This window comes from Micromonas pusilla, assembly GCF_000151265.4.
Source record: "Micromonas pusilla CCMP1545 genomic scaffold MICPUCscaffold_10, whole genome shotgun sequence".
NCBI classification, from domain to species: Eukaryota; Viridiplantae; Chlorophyta; class Mamiellophyceae; order Mamiellales; family Mamiellaceae; genus Micromonas; species Micromonas pusilla.
Genome location: NW_003315891.1, coordinates 1,023,236 through 1,038,500, shown reverse-complemented (window position 1 = coordinate 1,038,500; position 15,265 = coordinate 1,023,236). Strand labels below are relative to the sequence as shown.

At 68.4% G+C, this 15,265-nt stretch overlaps 12 protein-coding genes across 12 annotated transcripts in view; 6 read left to right on the top strand and 6 right to left on the bottom strand.

Moving 5' to 3' along the window:
- Nucleotides 1-108: 108 nt before the first annotated feature.
- On the top strand, nucleotides 109-1,578 carry MICPUCDRAFT_41770 (uncharacterized protein; the record flags this gene model as incomplete). Its single annotated transcript, XM_003061794.1, has 1 exon — nucleotides 109-1,578. One exon carries the CDS (start codon nucleotides 109-111, stop codon nucleotides 1,576-1,578), a length of 1,470 nt encoding a protein of 489 aa, XP_003061840.1.
- A 158-nt stretch (nucleotides 1,579-1,736) lies between these two features.
- MICPUCDRAFT_51442 (uncharacterized protein) lies at nucleotides 1,737-2,291 on the bottom strand (the record flags this gene model as incomplete). The annotated part of the gene is made up of 1 exon (XM_003061529.1): nucleotides 1,737-2,291. The coding sequence occupies one exon, from the start codon at nucleotides 2,289-2,291 to the stop codon at nucleotides 1,737-1,739; it is 555 nt and encodes a 184-aa protein (XP_003061575.1).
- Nucleotides 2,292-2,538: 247 nt separating this feature from the next.
- MICPUCDRAFT_20235 (uncharacterized protein) lies at nucleotides 2,539-5,328 on the top strand (the record flags this gene model as incomplete). The annotated part of the gene is made up of 7 exons (XM_003061793.1): nucleotides 2,539-2,926; nucleotides 3,047-3,187; nucleotides 3,295-3,356; nucleotides 3,449-3,704; nucleotides 3,976-4,556; nucleotides 4,602-4,682; nucleotides 4,858-5,328. 7 exons carry the CDS (start codon nucleotides 2,539-2,541, stop codon nucleotides 5,326-5,328), a joined length of 1,980 nt encoding a protein of 659 aa, XP_003061839.1.
- A 74-nt stretch (nucleotides 5,329-5,402) lies between these two features.
- MICPUCDRAFT_41768 (uncharacterized protein) lies at nucleotides 5,403-6,739 on the bottom strand (the record flags this gene model as incomplete). The annotated part of the gene is made up of 2 exons (XM_003061528.1): nucleotides 5,403-5,543; nucleotides 6,176-6,739. The coding sequence occupies 2 exons, from the start codon at nucleotides 6,737-6,739 to the stop codon at nucleotides 5,403-5,405; spliced, it is 705 nt and encodes a 234-aa protein (XP_003061574.1).
- Nucleotides 6,740-6,994: 255 nt separating this feature from the next.
- MICPUCDRAFT_20643 (uncharacterized protein) lies at nucleotides 6,995-8,017 on the top strand (the record flags this gene model as incomplete). Its single annotated transcript, XM_003061792.1, has 3 exons — nucleotides 6,995-7,060; nucleotides 7,214-7,644; nucleotides 7,765-8,017. The coding sequence occupies 3 exons, from the start codon at nucleotides 6,995-6,997 to the stop codon at nucleotides 8,015-8,017; spliced, it is 750 nt and encodes a 249-aa protein (XP_003061838.1).
- A 108-nt stretch (nucleotides 8,018-8,125) lies between these two features.
- Nucleotides 8,126-8,632, bottom strand: MICPUCDRAFT_41766 (uncharacterized protein; the record flags this gene model as incomplete). The annotated part of the gene is made up of 1 exon (XM_003061527.1): nucleotides 8,126-8,632. The coding sequence occupies one exon, from the start codon at nucleotides 8,630-8,632 to the stop codon at nucleotides 8,126-8,128; it is 507 nt and encodes a 168-aa protein (XP_003061573.1).
- A 228-nt stretch (nucleotides 8,633-8,860) lies between these two features.
- Nucleotides 8,861-9,478, top strand: MICPUCDRAFT_51436 (uncharacterized protein; the record flags this gene model as incomplete). Its single annotated transcript, XM_003061791.1, has 1 exon — nucleotides 8,861-9,478. One exon carries the CDS (start codon nucleotides 8,861-8,863, stop codon nucleotides 9,476-9,478), a length of 618 nt encoding a protein of 205 aa, XP_003061837.1.
- A 98-nt stretch (nucleotides 9,479-9,576) lies between these two features.
- Nucleotides 9,577-10,161, bottom strand: MICPUCDRAFT_51435 (uncharacterized protein; the record flags this gene model as incomplete). Its single annotated transcript, XM_003061526.1, has 1 exon — nucleotides 9,577-10,161. One exon carries the CDS (start codon nucleotides 10,159-10,161, stop codon nucleotides 9,577-9,579), a length of 585 nt encoding a protein of 194 aa, XP_003061572.1.
- A 211-nt stretch (nucleotides 10,162-10,372) lies between these two features.
- On the top strand, nucleotides 10,373-12,756 carry MICPUCDRAFT_51434 (uncharacterized protein; the record flags this gene model as incomplete). The annotated part of the gene is made up of 4 exons (XM_003061790.1): nucleotides 10,373-10,663; nucleotides 10,879-12,067; nucleotides 12,129-12,473; nucleotides 12,638-12,756. The coding sequence occupies 4 exons, from the start codon at nucleotides 10,373-10,375 to the stop codon at nucleotides 12,754-12,756; spliced, it is 1,944 nt and encodes a 647-aa protein (XP_003061836.1).
- Nucleotides 12,757-12,926: 170 nt separating this feature from the next.
- Nucleotides 12,927-13,426, bottom strand: ODA-LC6.1 (flagellar outer dynein arm light chain 6; the record flags this gene model as incomplete). The annotated part of the gene is made up of 2 exons (XM_003061525.1): nucleotides 12,927-13,204; nucleotides 13,351-13,426. The coding sequence occupies 2 exons, from the start codon at nucleotides 13,424-13,426 to the stop codon at nucleotides 12,927-12,929; spliced, it is 354 nt and encodes a 117-aa protein (XP_003061571.1).
- Nucleotides 13,427-13,634: 208 nt separating this feature from the next.
- MICPUCDRAFT_9662 (uncharacterized protein) lies at nucleotides 13,635-13,880 on the top strand (the record flags this gene model as incomplete). Its single annotated transcript, XM_003061789.1, has 1 exon — nucleotides 13,635-13,880. A coding segment is annotated over one exon (246 nt), but the record flags the coding sequence as incomplete, so codon positions are not given.
- A 359-nt stretch (nucleotides 13,881-14,239) lies between these two features.
- MICPUCDRAFT_41764 (uncharacterized protein) overlaps nucleotides 14,240-15,265 on the bottom strand; it is a gene marked incomplete at both ends in the record, with an annotated part of 3,339 nt that continues 2,313 nt past the window's right edge. The window contains one exon of the mRNA XM_003061524.1: nucleotides 14,240-15,238. Within this exon, the coding sequence (XP_003061570.1) occupies nucleotides 14,240-15,238 (999 nt within the window). The remainder of the gene's footprint in view (nucleotides 15,239-15,265) is intronic.

Genomic DNA, 15,265 nt, shown 5'->3' with positions numbered 1-15,265 from the left:
AACGTCGCCTCGCGGACTTTTCCTTCGCGCCGGCGACCCAATATTTTCTCGGCTCTGGATCTCTCACGAGCCAGTTCGGACGCGCGCGCGCGCTGCCCGCCCGCCGCCATGGCCGCGCCGGCGCCGAGCGAGGCGGACGAGACCACCGTCTCCCTCCTCGACGTCGCCGCCCCCGTCGACGACGCCCCAAACTCCGAAACGCCGCCGCCGAAAACGCGCCGTCTGTACGTCCTCGTCGACTGGCGGCACCGCGATCGCGCGTTCGACGTCCTCGCGACCGACGGCGACGGCGCGAGGGCGTGGCGCGGCACCGCGCGCGAGCCCGCGAACGCGCCGTTCCCGGACTGGCACGAGCGCGCGGTGATGGCGCTGGCGGGGATCGACGCGAGCGAGCGCTTCGCGTTCGAGTTCGCGTTCGGCGACGACGACGGCGCGCTGCGCTGGCGATGGCACGAGGCTGCGGGTGCCCAGATTTCGAACGCCGCGACTACGACCATCTCGACGCCGCCGCCCCCGCCCGCGCGCGTCGCCGCGCCCGCGACCGCGAAGGGCGCGCGCCGCGTCGGCCAAGTCACCCTGAAGCGACTCGCGCCCGCGGACGCGCTGGGCGCGCGTCACGTCGTCGGCCGCGTCCTGTGCGCGTACGCGACGCAGCAGACGTCGCATCGGCGAAAGATTATTCGATCGACGCGCGACGCGGCGGCGCGCGAAGAAGAGGCGAGAGAGACGCGGAAGGAGATCAAGGCGTGGACGGACGCGAAGGACGCGTGGGAGAGGGAGTATCATCGCAAGGTGGCGCGGCTGATGAACTCGAAGAAGGCGGAGCTGCGGCGGTTGGACGAGGCGCTGGAGGCGGCTCGCGACGAGAACGACGCGTTGCGCGCGAGAGTCGAATCCGGCGGCGGCGGCCGCGGCGGCGCGTCGTCGGACGCGTCCTCGGACGACGACGGCGGCGACGAGGGGATGGAGGACACGGACGACGAGCGGGAGGCGATGAAAGCCGCGAAGGCGAAAGCCGCGGCGAGGAGGTACGCGGAGGTGCGCGGAGGAGGAGGCGCGCGGAAGGCGAAGGCGACGACGACGACGACGACGACGAAGCGCCGGAAGGTCGCCGGCGGCGCGTCGGCGGCGGCGACCGACCGACCGACCGACCCGCCGCCCGTCGCGCCGGACGACGACGCGACCGCGACGCTGCCGATCGAGGGCGGCGGCGATTCCCTGCGGACGGGAGCGTCCGGGAGCGTCCTCGACGACCTGCTGTCGGACGCGGGGGCGAAGCCGTCGCAGCCGCGGGCGCCGCCTCCGCCGCCGCCGAGTCGATTGGGGGGGACGCGAGCGACCGTCGGGAACCCCGTCGGCGAAGGCGGCGGCGACGCGTCGGACGACGACCCGCTGTCGCTTCTGAACCCGACGCCGAGCGCCGCCGCGACGTCGGAAGTCGTCGAGACGCAACCGGCCGCGCGACAGTCGCAACAGACGCAAAACGCCGGCGTCGCCGGCGGCGGAAAGAGACGAAGAGGGCGCCAGGGCGGGAAGAACCCGTTCGAGGACATGGACACGCTCCTGGGGGATTTCTAGCGCGCCGGGCGGCGGCGGCGGCGGCGGCGGTAGCGTCCCGCACAGTAGGTAGACATTAGCTCGCGAGGAGACGCGACGCGTCGTTCGATAGTCCGTTCGTTCGCGTCGACGTCGACGCGCGCTCAGCCGTGTTTTGAATCTTCAGACCTCCTATTAGTCTAATGCTTCTTCGCGCGCTTCCCCGGGGGCACGATCCCGGCGGCTTCTTCCTCCGCGTCGCGCTTCCTGATCGCCTCCATCGCGTGCCCGTGATCGTTCTCGACGAGGATCCCACCCTTCCAGCACCCGGTCGCCTCCCCGATCGCCTTGTTCCTGTTGTACTCCGCGATCATCTCCTCCTTGGTGCCCGACCACCCGTGGTACCGGTTCAAGCCTTGGCTGCCGATCAGCCTAGACGCCTTGATGCGGATGAACAGCACCTCCCTCCCCGGGCAGAACTCGTCGATGATCTTCCTCCACGAGCTCGGGTCGATCCCGTGCTTCGCGATCCCTCGGTACAGGTTCTCCTTGTCGTCGTCGTTCCACTTCGCCTTCTCCGTCGCGAACACCACTTTCTTCGGCTTGAAGAAGCGCTGATCGATCGATCCGTCCTCGCACAGCGCGTCCGCTCGCGTGACCGCCTTGCGCGTCTCGTTCGCCCACGCGATGCGCGCGTCGAGCGCGGCGTCGTCGCTGGAGCCTGGCGGCGCGGGGGAGCTCATCACGTCGGTCATCGTGTCGTCGCGGACGCGCGCGCGCTGACGGGTGTGACGAGGATCTGATCTCTCGGGCGGTTGGTTTTTTCAAAAATTCGTCGGATCGACCGCGACGAGCTGTCGCTGTCGCCTCAGGTGCGTTGTTTTTCACCCTTCGCCCGGTTTCAACACTTGATCGCGTCTCCTTTCAACTGACCGATGAACTATTTTTGTATGGAATGGCCCTCAGGATCCGCGCGCGTGCCCACTCCATCCATCACTCCAGATGAGCGCGCCGTCCGCCCCGACGCTGACGCGGTGCCGCCCGTGCGCGCCCGCGACCGAGCGCGGCCGCGGCGTCCTCCTCGGCGCGTCCGCCCGCGACGGCGGCGTCCTCGTCTACGCCAGCGGCCGCGCCGTCGTCGTGCGCGCGCTCGACGACGACGCGAAAAATAATGATGTCGCGCCGCGGCTCTACCACGACCATCAGTACTCGACGACGTGCGCGCGGCCGTCGCCGAACGGCGAGTGGATCGCGTCCGGGGACGTCTCCGGACGCGTGAGGGTGTGGGGGTTGAACGACGACTTCACGCTCAAGGCGGAGCATCGACCGATCGCGGGAGCGGTGGACGACATCGCGTGGAGCGCGGACGGGCAGCGGATCGTCGCGTCCGGTGCGCGTTTACTTTCTTTCGCGCGCGCCTTCGCTCCTTTCAAACGTCTGGCGATCGACCGCGGCGCCTTTCAAATTGACCGCTGGTATTTTTTCATCTTACGCGTCGCGCCCGTCGCAGGCGACGGTAAGGGCGGCGTCTTCGCCAAGGCGTTCGCGTGGGACGGCGGCTCCGGCATCGGCGACGTGAGCGGGCAGACGAAGCGCGTCAACTCGTGCGACTTTCGCCCCGCGCGGCCGTTCAAGGTGGTCACCGCGTCGGGTGCGTTCTAATCTACAAACGTTTTTCACCCATCGCTCGGTTTCAACATTTGATCGCTTCCCCTTTCAACTGACCGATGAACTGTTTTTGTATGGAACGGCCCTCAGAGGACTTCGCGGTGTCGATGTTCGCGGGGCCGCCGTTTCGATTCGCGCGGTCGGTCCACAAGGTACGTCGTTCGTCGTCGTTCAGCGACCCGATGAACCCGCGGCTGACCGATGAACCCCTCCTTGCTGACCGATGAACCCCTCCTTTCAACAGCACGCCAACTACGCCAACTGCGTGCGATATTCGCCGAGCGGCGAACTCTTCGCGTCCGTCAGCTCGGACGGCACCGGGAAGATCTTCCACGGGGACAGCGGGGACGCGCTCGCGTCGATACCAAAAGGCGGGAAGACGGGCGGCGGGCACGCGGGGACGGTGTACGGGCTGGCGTGGAGCCCGTGCGGGACGAAAGCGTTGACGTGCGGCGCGGACAAGACCTGCCGGTTGTGGGAGGTGCGTTCGAGTCACACTGGTCCCCATACGACCGCGTCGGCGTGGTGAACGCCGATCCTTAAGGACTTTCCCGGCGCATCTCTCCGCCCACACCTCGCTTTCAATCCCCGCGCGCGACGCCTTTCAACTTCAACTGACGCCTTTCAACTCCACCCCGACGTCACGCACAAAGATTCCGGCGGCGGCGCTCGAGACCGCGCGCGGGAAAAAAAGTACGATTACACCTTCCGATCCAAACGCCGATCCATCCTCGGAATCTGAAACGTCAACCGCCGCCGCCGCCGCGAAAGCGCCGCCGAGTTGCGTCGAGCTCGCGACGTTCGCGTTCGAGGGCGGCGCGGAGGCGATGCAGGTGGGATGCGTCTTCGTCGGCGAGAGAATGGCGTCGTTGTCCCTGAGCGGCGTCGTCAACGTGCTCTCTCTCGACGACCCGTGCGGCGCGCCGTCGTCGCGCGCGCTGTTGGGCCACCCGAAGAGCGTGTCGTGCCTCGCCGTGGACGTGGACGGCGGCGGTGACGTGTTCTCCGCGAGTTTGTCGTCGCTCGCGGGGGGCGACGCGGTCGTGATTCGGTGGTCGGAGAGCGACGACGGCGGCGACTGGAGCGCGGTCGTCTCGGGGGAAAAGCACGGCCATAAATCGGTCGTCGCGATCACAGCCAAGGGCGCCGGCGGCGGGCGCGTGCTGACCGTCGGCATGGACGACACTTTGCGGGTTATAATGGTGTCAGAAAATACGGAAGGTGGTGTCGGAGATTTCGCGTACGTCCCGGGCGCGGCGTTGAAACTGACGGAGCAGCCGAGGGACGTCGACGCGGACGCCTCCGGCGCGCTCGCGGTCGTCGCGACGACGCGCGGGTTCGAACTCGTCCACGTGGATAAAACACGGCGAAACGTTTCGCCTGCGGCCGTTTTACAGAGCGCGGGGTACACGGCGTTGTCGCCGGAAGGCGGCGCCGAGCGCGTGCTGACCGCGGGGATGTCGCCGGACGGCGGAGAGGTGAGACTCGTGAGACTCCTCCCCATACGATCCTGTTCGCGCGGTGAACGTCGTTTCTTAAGGACTCTTCCCGCCCGTCGGCATCCTTCACCCGCGCTTTCCGTTCAACGTTCGACCGGCGAGACGCGAGACTGACCGACACGTCCACCCCGCGCGCTTAACGCTTCACCCCAAGGTCGCCGTCGGATGCAAAGACGGCGCCGTCCACGTCTTCGCGATATCGAAGTCGACGAACGACGGCGGCGGCGGCTCGCTGAATACCACGGAGACGCGCGTCTTGTCGCGGCACAGAGGCGAGGTCACGTCCGCGCGATACTCCCCGTGCGGCGGCAAGCTCGCGACGTGCGACGGCAACCGCGAAGTCGTCGTCTGGGACGCGCGCTCCGGGGAGGTGATCTACGATAAAGCCGTGTTCCACAAGGCGCGCGTCACGGCCGTCGCGTGGTCGCCGGACTCGAGACGGCTCGCGACGGGGTCGTTAGACGGCGGCGTGATCGTGTGGGACCTCGCGAAGCCCGCGATGAGCGGCCACGTGAAGATCGAGAACGCGCACGCGGGCGGGTGCGCGTGTTTGGAGTGGAAAGACGAAAACGCGCTCGTGACGGGCGGGTTCGACGCGTGCGTCAAAACGTGGCGCGTGCCGTGACGTGATCGGCCGCGTGGCATTCTATGATGGATATATTGTGGATTGATTTTTTATGGATGTTAACGAAGAACTACCTACCCGCGCGTCATGCACTTGCGAAGCATCGCGCGCAGGGTCTGCTCGCCCATGCCTCTCAACGCGGCGGCGTTGCGTCGTCGAATGTCGTCGCCCGGGTGGGTCTTCTCCCACAGGTCGTCCGCGGCGTCGACGTCGCTCTGCCGCAAGAGATGCAGCACCGGGTGCGGGCTTCTCCCGGTGTAATCCGCGGGGTCCGTCGCGATCGCCGTCGCCGTCGCCGTCGCCGTCGCCGCGTCGATCGACGTTTCAGATTCACCCCCCGCGGCGGCGGCGGCGGTGGCGGCGGCGGCGGCGGCGGCGGCTAAAAAATCCGCGCGGGTGTCGGCGCCGCCGTTCGTCTCCGCGTGCTTCGCGATCATCTCCCGCACCGCCGCCTCGTCCGGCGGTACGCGTCCTCCCGCGCCGCCGGTTGACGTTCCATATTCCCCCTCCTCGTTGTCCGGGACGTCCAGATACGTGCATATGTACCCGCCGGAGTCTTCTTCGTCCTCCGCGGAGTCCAACGCGCCGAACGTCGCCTCCGGGTCGACGGTCCGCGCGAAGCGACGAACGTCGGGGTGGAGTTGAAAGGCGTCAGATGGAGTTGAAAGGCAGGCGTCGCGGTGTGTCGGGATTGAAAGCGAGGGGTGAGAGGAGAGAAACGAACGCCGGGAGAGAAAGCCCTCAAGGAACGGCGTTCACCACGCGGACGCGGTCGTACGGGAACCAGTCAGCGCGAGACGGGACGCGCCTCGGGATGGAACGGCACGATCTCGATCAGCTCCCCCACCAGCGCGTCTCGCGTCGCCGCGTCGCAGCGTCTCGCCGTCAGCGCTCGGCTCTCGTCCTCCGCGACCGCGACCGCGCCCTCCATGAACGCGCCGAACGATTTCGCGTCGAGCGCATCCAGGGCGTCCGGGGGCAGGACGACGAGCGTCGTGACCGCGGCGGCGGTCGGCGCCGCCGCGAGGACGTCGAGCTCCGCGCGGATCTCTGCGCGGAGGGCATCGAGCGTGCGCGCGTTCGCGACGACGACGGACGTGCCGGGCATCGCCGCGCGCGCGAACGGGCAGAGGTTGAGGCCGACGACGATGTCGTCGAGCCACGCGCGCGTGTCGCGCTCGACCGCGGAGGAGGAGGAGGAGGAGGAGGAGGTGGAGGACGTCGACGACGACGACGACGAAGTCCTTAAGGAACGGCGTTCACCACGCGAACGCGGTCGTATGGGAACCAGTGGAGACGACGCGCCCGTCGTCTTCGTCGCCGTCGACCGAGACGACGACGGCCCCGCGCCCGCGGACGCGCGACGGCGGTGGACGTCCGCGACCGCGACCGCGATCGCGAGCGACGCCATCCTCGGAGCGGCGCGACGGAGGCGGCGCGGCGCCCTGAACTAACAATCCGATTGGGTCGTCTCAGCTCAGGTGCGTTCTATACAAACGTTTTTCACCCACCGCTCGGTTTCAACATTTGATCGCTCCCCCTTTCAACTGACCGGTGCACTGTTTTTGTATGGAATGGCCCTGAGAGAGACAGAAAAAGCGACCTGATGCATGACTGGATCGGCCTCCCGTCGTCGTCAGTCCGCCGCCGCGCGGGCGCGCGCGTCATGCCGCCAAACATCGCGCGCATCAAGGACACGTGCTTCCACGGCGAGGTCTACGAGCCCGCGGAGGTGCGTAGCCGCGTCTATCCTCGAATCATTCCCCGCCCGCCCCCCCCTCCCGTCGTCGCTTTCGACGATCCCGCCATCATCCTTCCGCCCTCGCGCGCGCGTGCCGACATCCACCCGCCCCTCCCTCCCGCCGTTGCGCTCTGTCCCTTGCAGGACAGCTTCCTCCTCGTGGACGCGCTCGCGGCGGAGTGGGACACCACGTTTCGGACGCGACCCCCGCGCGTCGCCGTCGAGGTCGGATGCGGGACCGGGTACGTCATCGCCTCCGCGGCGTTGTTAGCGTCGGCGTCGGGGATCGTCCCCGGGGACGCCGTCCCCGGGGACGGCGGGGACGGGGAGATCGACCGCGTCCAAAACGCCGCCGCCGCCGCCGCTGCCGCCTTCGCCTACTACGCCACGGACATCAACCCGGACGCGCTCGCGACGACGCGCGCGACGCTGCGAAACCACGGCATCGCGGACGAACGCGTGGAGCTGACGCGCGGCGACCTGCTGGGCCCGCTGCGCGAGCGTCTGCGAGGGAAAATCGACCTGCTGCTGTTCAACCCGCCGTACGTGTTGACGCCGTCCGAAGAGGTGCGCGCGTGCGTCGAACCCTAATAAACCCTACCCCTAATAACCCTAATAAGCCTTCAAACCCTACATCATCCTATCTATCCACTGACGTCCGACGCCTCGACGCCTCGACGCGCCCAGGTTACGAGGGGCGGGATCGCCGCGGCGTGGGCGGGTGGGAAGGACGGCCGGGAAGTCGTCGACCGCCTTCTCCCGGACGTCGCCGACGTCTTATCGCCGGACGGGGGAACGATGCTCATGATACTATTGGAGCAGAACAAGCCGAGGGAGGTGATGGCGGTCTTGGAGAGAGCCGGACTGAGATGCGACGTCGTGAGGAGCGCGTCCGCGGACGAGGAACGCCTGCACGTCTTACGCGCGGTGAAGGGCGGGGATCGATGAAATGAATCATCGTTACGAGTAGACTCTAGATTAATTTTTTAATTCATCGAACGCCGCCGGCGGACGGCGGCGGCGACGACTTCTTAGCCCTAGGCATCAGACGCGTCGTCACTCCATCATCTTCATCGCGGCCTCGGCTTTGAGCTCCGCGATGACCTTGTTCCTCGACTCCGCGTCCACGATCTTAATCCCGCGCACGCTGCATCCGAGCTTCAACTTAATCTTCGCGCCCACCCTCCCGACGGGCACGCCCTTCACCATCTTCCTCGACCCGCGGACGCTCGCGCCCGCCCTCCGCTCGCGCTTCACGACGCCGCCGACGCCCCCGCGCGCCACCCCGAGGAGCGCGCCGCCGCCGCCGCCGCCGCCCTTCGCCGCCGCGCCCTTCGTCTTCGTCTTCGTCTTCGTCTTCGCCGCCGCCGCCGCGGCCGCCGCGGCGTTCGCGCGCGCGTCGTCGTCCGTGAGCATCGCGCCGTCGCGCTCCGCCGCTTCCTCCGCGGCGCGCTCCGCGCGCTTCGCCGCCTTCGCGGCCTTCTTCTCCGCGGCCTCGCGCTCGAGGCGCTTCGCTTCCTCTTGCGCGCGGCGGTACGTCGCCTTGTTGTTTTTCTTCGACATCGCGCGCGCGCGGACGGACGGACGTCGTCGTCGTGCCGGCGCGCGTCGCAGTGGCGGCGGTCGCGGACTTCGCGCGAGTCGAGCAGAGTGGATTTTCCGTCAGCAGCGAATGCTGATGAGATCCGCGCGGTCCTTCGCGCCAGTCCACCGCGCGCGTCGTCGCTTCGGCTCCCCCAAGACCGCCGACCCCCCGCGCGCGTCGCGCCGCGCCGCGCCCACGCCGTCGCCATGGGATGCTGCGCGAGTAAACCCGAAGAGAAGGACGGCGAGAAGGCGCGCGACGCGACGCCGCGCCCGCCGTCGACGCCCCGATCGATTTCGAATCACGACGCGACGACGACTCATCACTCGCCATCGCGCTCACCTCGCCTCAACTCTTCACCCCTCGCCGCGACGCAGGTCGTCCACCTCTCGATCCCCGACCCGGCGACCGGGTCCTTCGACGAGCGCGGCGCGGCGTCCGGGACGAAGGCGGCGCGCGAGCCGCCGCGGTCGCCCTCTCCGCGCCGCGCCGACGACGACGACGACGACGCCGGATCCGCGCGCAGCGGCGACGGACTGCGGTACGACCCGGAAGAGGACGGCCGCACGTCGTCGTCCTACAGTTCTTCCTCGTCGTCGTCCTCGATCGCGTCGTCGTCGTCGAGCAGCTCGTCCGACGACGGCGCGTCCTCGAGCTCGTACAGCAGCAGCAGCAGCTCGAGCGACGACGACGACGACGACGACGACGACGACGACGACGACGACGACGACGGAGACGAGACGGCGGCGGCGGCGGGGAGAGTCGTCGGGAATCGGAGAAGAAGAGTTCGCGCCGTGGGGTCGCCGCCGTCGCGTCGAGACTGACGACGAGCACTATCGTAGCTACTAGCGTATTATTATTAAGAAAGAATCGTCCGTCCGTCCGCCCGTTCATCGAAACGGCCGCATCGTGTCGGTTACCACTACCGTTCGTCGCGGACCCGCTCCATGATCTTTTGCGTCGCGCGCGGGATCGCCACCGTCGCGAGCTCGCTCCCGTACATCTCACACGCGCGCCGCGCGCCTTGCTCCCGCCCCTCCCGCCGCGCCCTCGACGCCTGGTCGAGCGCGTTCTCGCGCACCGCCTCGACCGCGCCCTCCGCCGCGGCGAGGCGCGCGGCGAGGTCGGCGTTCGCCGCCTCCGACGCGGCGAGCTTCGCCGCGATCGCATCGTGTCGCGTCCCCATGGCGCGCATCGCCCCGCGCGCGCCCTCGAGCTCCTCCTCCAGCGCTTCGATGCGCGCGATGTCGGACGCGGCGCGCGCGGCCGCGCCGGCGGAGGACGCGGGGACGCCGACCGGGGGGGGCATCGCGCTCGCCGCGGGCGCGGGCGCGGGGGGCGCCGAGCCGCGCGCGCGCTTCGACGACGACGCCTGGCGCCGCTCGGCGTCGTCGTCGTCGCCGCCGTCGTCGACGTCGTCGACGTCGCCGGCGATGGCCCTCGCCGAGGCCGCCGCCATCGCGAGGTAGTCGTCGTACGCCCGCTTCGCCGCCGCGATGGGGTCCATGGTCGGCGAGGTCGCTCCGCGTTCGCGCGCGGCGCGCAGTGACGCGGCCGACGGCGAAGGATCGGATGGCGCGAAAAAAACCAGAAAAAAACTTTCTGTCGTCGCGTCTGGTCGCTCCGCCCCCGCGCACTCCTCCGCGCGCGCCCCACGCCGCGAACGGACCACCCCACGACTTCCGTCGTCGCGCGTCTTCGCCGTCGCCGTCGCCGTCATGAACGCCCGCGTCGTCGCGCTCCTCTGCGCGCTCGTCGCGCTGCTCTCCCTCGCGTCCGTCCCCGTCGCCGTCCGCGCGGACGACGACGGCGTCGACAACGACGACGACGACGCCGACGCGATGAGATCTTCTTCCGTCGCGTCATCGTCGTCGCGCCTCCCGCGCGTGTCGCTCTCCAAACGCGTCGTCGACGCGCGCGCGGTGCACGCGCGCGTCGTGGCGACGCGCGCGAACGAGGCGAACGCGAGGTTGAACTCGATGTACGGCGCGGACGCGGACGCGCGCGTGGTGCGTCCTCCGCGCCCCTTCCTCCCTCCCTCCCGGCGTTCTCGCGAGACGCGCGCGACGCGAAAGGACGGAGAGGAATATGCTTTTTCTTTTCTCCGCCGCCGCCGCCGCCGCCGCCGCCGCCGCCTCGCGTCCAAACCCTCTAAACCCCAAACCCTAACCCCAAACCCTATCCACCCACCCATCGACCCACCCGCCCGCGCGGCGCGCGACAGAGCATCACGAACTACATGGACGCGCAGTACTTCGGCGCGGTCTCCATCGGAACGCCGCCGCAATCGTTCGACGTCGTCTTCGACACGGGCTCTTCCAACCTCTGGGTCCCGTCTTCCAAGTGCAAGTTCACGCAGATCCCGTGCGATCTACACCACAAGTACGACGCGAAGGCGTCGTCCACGCACGCGCAGAACGGCACGGACTTCGCGATACAGTACGGCAGCGGCTCTCTCAGCGGGTTCTTATCCGCGGACGTCGTCGGGTGGGGCGGCCTCGAGATCGCTTCGCAGACGTTCGCCGAGGCGACGCGCGAGCCGGGCCTCGCGTTCATGTTCGCGAAATTCGACGGCATCCTCGGGATGGGTTGGGACACCATCTCCGTGGATAAGGTGGTCCCGCCGTTCTACAACGCTTACGCGCAGGGGTTGGTTCCGGACGACGTCTTCTCGTTCTGGCTGAACAGGGACGAGTCGCATCCCGACGGCCCCGGCGGCGAGCTCGTCCTCGGCGGCGTCGACCCCGCGCACTACGTCGGCGAGCACGCGTGGCTCCCGGTCACGCGCGAGGGGTACTGGCAGGTGCGAATGGACGACGTGATCGTCGACGGGGCGTCCGCCGGCGAGTGCGACGAGACGGACGGATGCGCCGCAATTTTGGACACGGGGACGTCGCTCCTCGCGGGCCCGAAGGACGTGATCGAGAAGATCAACGCGAAGATCGGCGCGCGGCCGATACTGAACGAGGAGTGCAGGGTCATGATCGAGCAGTACGGCGAAGAGTTAATCGACGACGTGAAAAAGTTTGGCCCCAAGGCGATTTGCGTCTCCGCCGGGTTGTGCCACGAGAAGACGGAACGTCAACCGCCGCAGCGGCCGGCCTCCTCCTCCCCGTTCGATATTCTCGGGCGGCTCGCGAAGAAGTCGCGCGCGCGCGCGTCCGTAACGCGGCGCGTGCTCGAGGGCAGACGCGGACGCCTCTGGGCCGACGCCGCCGCCGACGCCGACGCCGCGTCGCAGCCGGCGTCGTGCCGCGCGTGCGAGATGGCGGTCGCGTACGCGCAGTCGCTCATCAAAACGAACGTCACTCGAGCGTTAATACTGAACGAGCTCAAATCCCTGTGCGATCACATCCCGTCGAAGGGCGGCGAAGCGGTGAGACGACTCCCCGTTCGACCCTCGTTCGTGCGTCGTTCGTTTTCTCTTCGCCCGCGCTTTCCTTTCAACGCGCCGCACGTCGTTCGACCGCGAAGACGTTTCACTGACCGACACGCGCGCACCCGACTCGTCGTCGAAGGGCGTGGACTGCGACGCCGTGGACGCCATGCCGGACGTCTCGTTCGTCTTGGGCGGAAAGGCGTGGACGCTGACCCCGCGGCAATACGTCTTACGCGTCACCTCCGGCGGCGGCGGCGACGACGACGACGAAACTGAACGCGAACGCGCGGACGAGGAGGACGCGGACGCGATGGACGAAGAAGGCAGGGGCCGCCACCACCACCACCATAAGCGCCCGAGGCCGCCGACGCACGCGCCGCCCGAACCGCCGAAGCCGAAGCCGAAGCCGAGCGCGGAGCAATGCGTGAGCGGGTTCATGGGTAAGAGTCGCGTCACACTGTTCCCCATACGACCGCGTTCGCGTGGTGAACGCCGATCCTTAAGGACTTTTGCCGTCTTCTCTCTCCACCCACCCCTTCCTTTCAATCCCCGCCCGCGACGCCTTTCAACTCCGCTTCTGACGCCTTTCAACTCCACCCCGCAGGTTTGGACGTGCCGCCGCCGGCGGGGCCGCTGTGGATACTCGGCGACGTCTTCATCGGGCCGTATCACACGGTGTTCGATCACGGGAACGCGCGCGTCGGGATCGCGGAGGCGCGGTGAGAGAAGACCGAGAGAGAAGACCTCCGCGGCGAACCGAGCCACCGACCGTCTGTAACGCAACGCAGTGTCTCTGCACATTCACATTCGCCTTCGCTCTTTCTAAAATACTACAACCGGCTACGGTCCCGACGCGGCGCTCGTCCTCCTCCTCCTCCTCCTCCCGCCGCCGCTCACTCCGCCGCCGCCGCGTTCGGGTCGACGCCCAGACCGTCGTAGATCATCTTCACGATGGTCGGCGCGTCCACGCCCCTCACTTCCTTCTTCTTTCCGTCCTTGTAGAACAAAAACACGGGCTCGCACGATCCGACGTAGTCCTTCGCCGCATCGATCTTCGACGCGTCCGCGGTGAAAAACTTGATCGGTTTGTCCCCGTGCTCGAAGAAGATCTTCTTGAACGTGCTCTGGATCGCCTTGCACGGGCCGGTCCACGACTGGTGCACGTCGATGACTGCGCGCGGGAGAGGACGGAGGACGGAGCAGAGGTCATCAGCGACGAACGAACGAACGAACGAACGAACGACGATGAACGGGAACGTGTTCGATGATTCGTCGCGGGGGGCGCGGGGCGAGGACGACGGCGAGGCGACGACGCACTCTGGAACATCCCGGGCGTCTCCATGATCTCCAGCTTCCACGACGCGTCGTCCGTCAGCGCGGTTTGGAACGACATCGCGCGTGCGGGTTCGCGCGCGCGGGTGACCTCGCCGGAGGGCGGGCGCCGTTTTTGGCTCCGGTAGCGGTCGGTCACAGCCAGGCAGAGTCGCTCTCTGCTCGGTTCGTTCAAATCTCGTCGCGTCGCCGCCCGTCACTGCTCGCCCCGCGCGCCCGCCCCCACGATGACCGCCGCGGTCGCGGACGGCGGCGGCACCGGCCTCGTGATAAACATCCGCAGATGGCAGGGCGTCGGCGTGTGGACGTGGAACGCGGGAGACAAGGACGACGTGTGCGGCATCTGCCGCGTCGCGTTCGACGCGTGTCCGCCCGAGGCGAAGTTCCCAGGCGACGACTCGCCCGTCGTGTGGGGACAGTGCGGACACGCGTTCCACCTGCAGTGCATCACGAAGTGGCTCAACTCGCAGGCGGAGCAGCGGTGTCCGATATGCCGAGGCGCGTGGGAGTTTAAGCAGCTGAACGCGGCGGGGGAGGAGGGAGGGGCGAGGACCAGAGCGGCGGACGGGGAGGACGAGGAGGAGGACGAGGAGGAGGAGGACGACGACGACGACGACGCCATGGACGAGTCGTGACGACGACGACGACGACGACGACGACGACGACGACGACGACGCGACCGCGATAGAGCTAGCACCGCGGTGGGCGCATCGTAGGAGAATACGACGAAGACAACGTGATCATCTTTCATCACAAACAACGCGCGCGTGACTACCCTCGTCGCGTTACCGACGCGTCCACCCCGGGCGAATCGAATCGAATCATCAGAACCGAATCAGAATCGAATCCGCGTCGGATCGACGCTCCGCTCCGCTCACAGCAACGCGACGTCGTTCTCCCAACCCAACTCGTCGTCGAACTGCAGATCGAGCACCATCCCGAGGTCGCCCTCGTCCTCGCCCTCAAACCCGCCGTCGTCGCTGTCCGCCTCGCTGCTCGTCTCGTCCCCGTCCGCGCCGCCGCCGCCGCCGCGTCCGAACCCGAACCCGAACCCGCCCATCCGCGACCCGCCGCCCTCGTCGCCGTCGCCGTCGCCGTCGTCGCCGTCGTCGCGCGCGATCGCAGCCTCGAGCTCGCCGACCCGCCACAGCGCGTTCGAGCACACCGCCGCCCACGACGTGGGACCCACCGCGGGCCGTCCGATGGCCTGCCGCGTCCGCCGACGCTTCATCTTCCACGCGCCGGACGAGCGAACCCCCGCGTTGGAGTCGACGAACGACCGCCCCGCGCGCGCGTTCAGACGCTCGTCGCCCTTGAACCGGAACCCCTGGTGCTTGTCCGCCGCCGCCGCCGCCGCCGCCTCCGCCGCGACCTCGGCGGACGCGCGCGTCGGCCTGCCGGGGCCTCGCGCCGCGCCCGCGGCCGCGCCGCCGCCGCGGCCGCCGTTGTACCCCCTCGCGCGCGCGCCTTTGCTCGGCGGTTTGACCTCGATGTCGGAAGACAGCTTCGTGCCGTCGCGATGGTGCGAGAGATACTTTTTCTTCCCGCCCGCTTTTTCTTCCTGAGCCCCGCGGCTCGCCCCCGAAGGAGCGCTCTTGCGGCCCTTCCCCGAGCCCGGCGGACGGCCGCGCGTCGCGGGCTCGTGACTTCGGTACGGCGGCCCGGAGTCCTCGTCGTCGCTCGGATCCGGCGGCGCGGGCTCGCCCTCCATTCGGTATCTTCGCGAGTCGTAGATGCCGAACCGTCGGTCCTCGATGACTTTCCCGCCGCCGCCGCTCGTGCCGCCCTCCTTGTGCGACGCGCGTCGCGCCTTTTTCGCCGCTCTCTCTACCTCCTCGGAGTCCTCCTCGGAGTCCTCCTCCTCCTCCTCCTCCTCCACCACCACCACCACCACCACGAA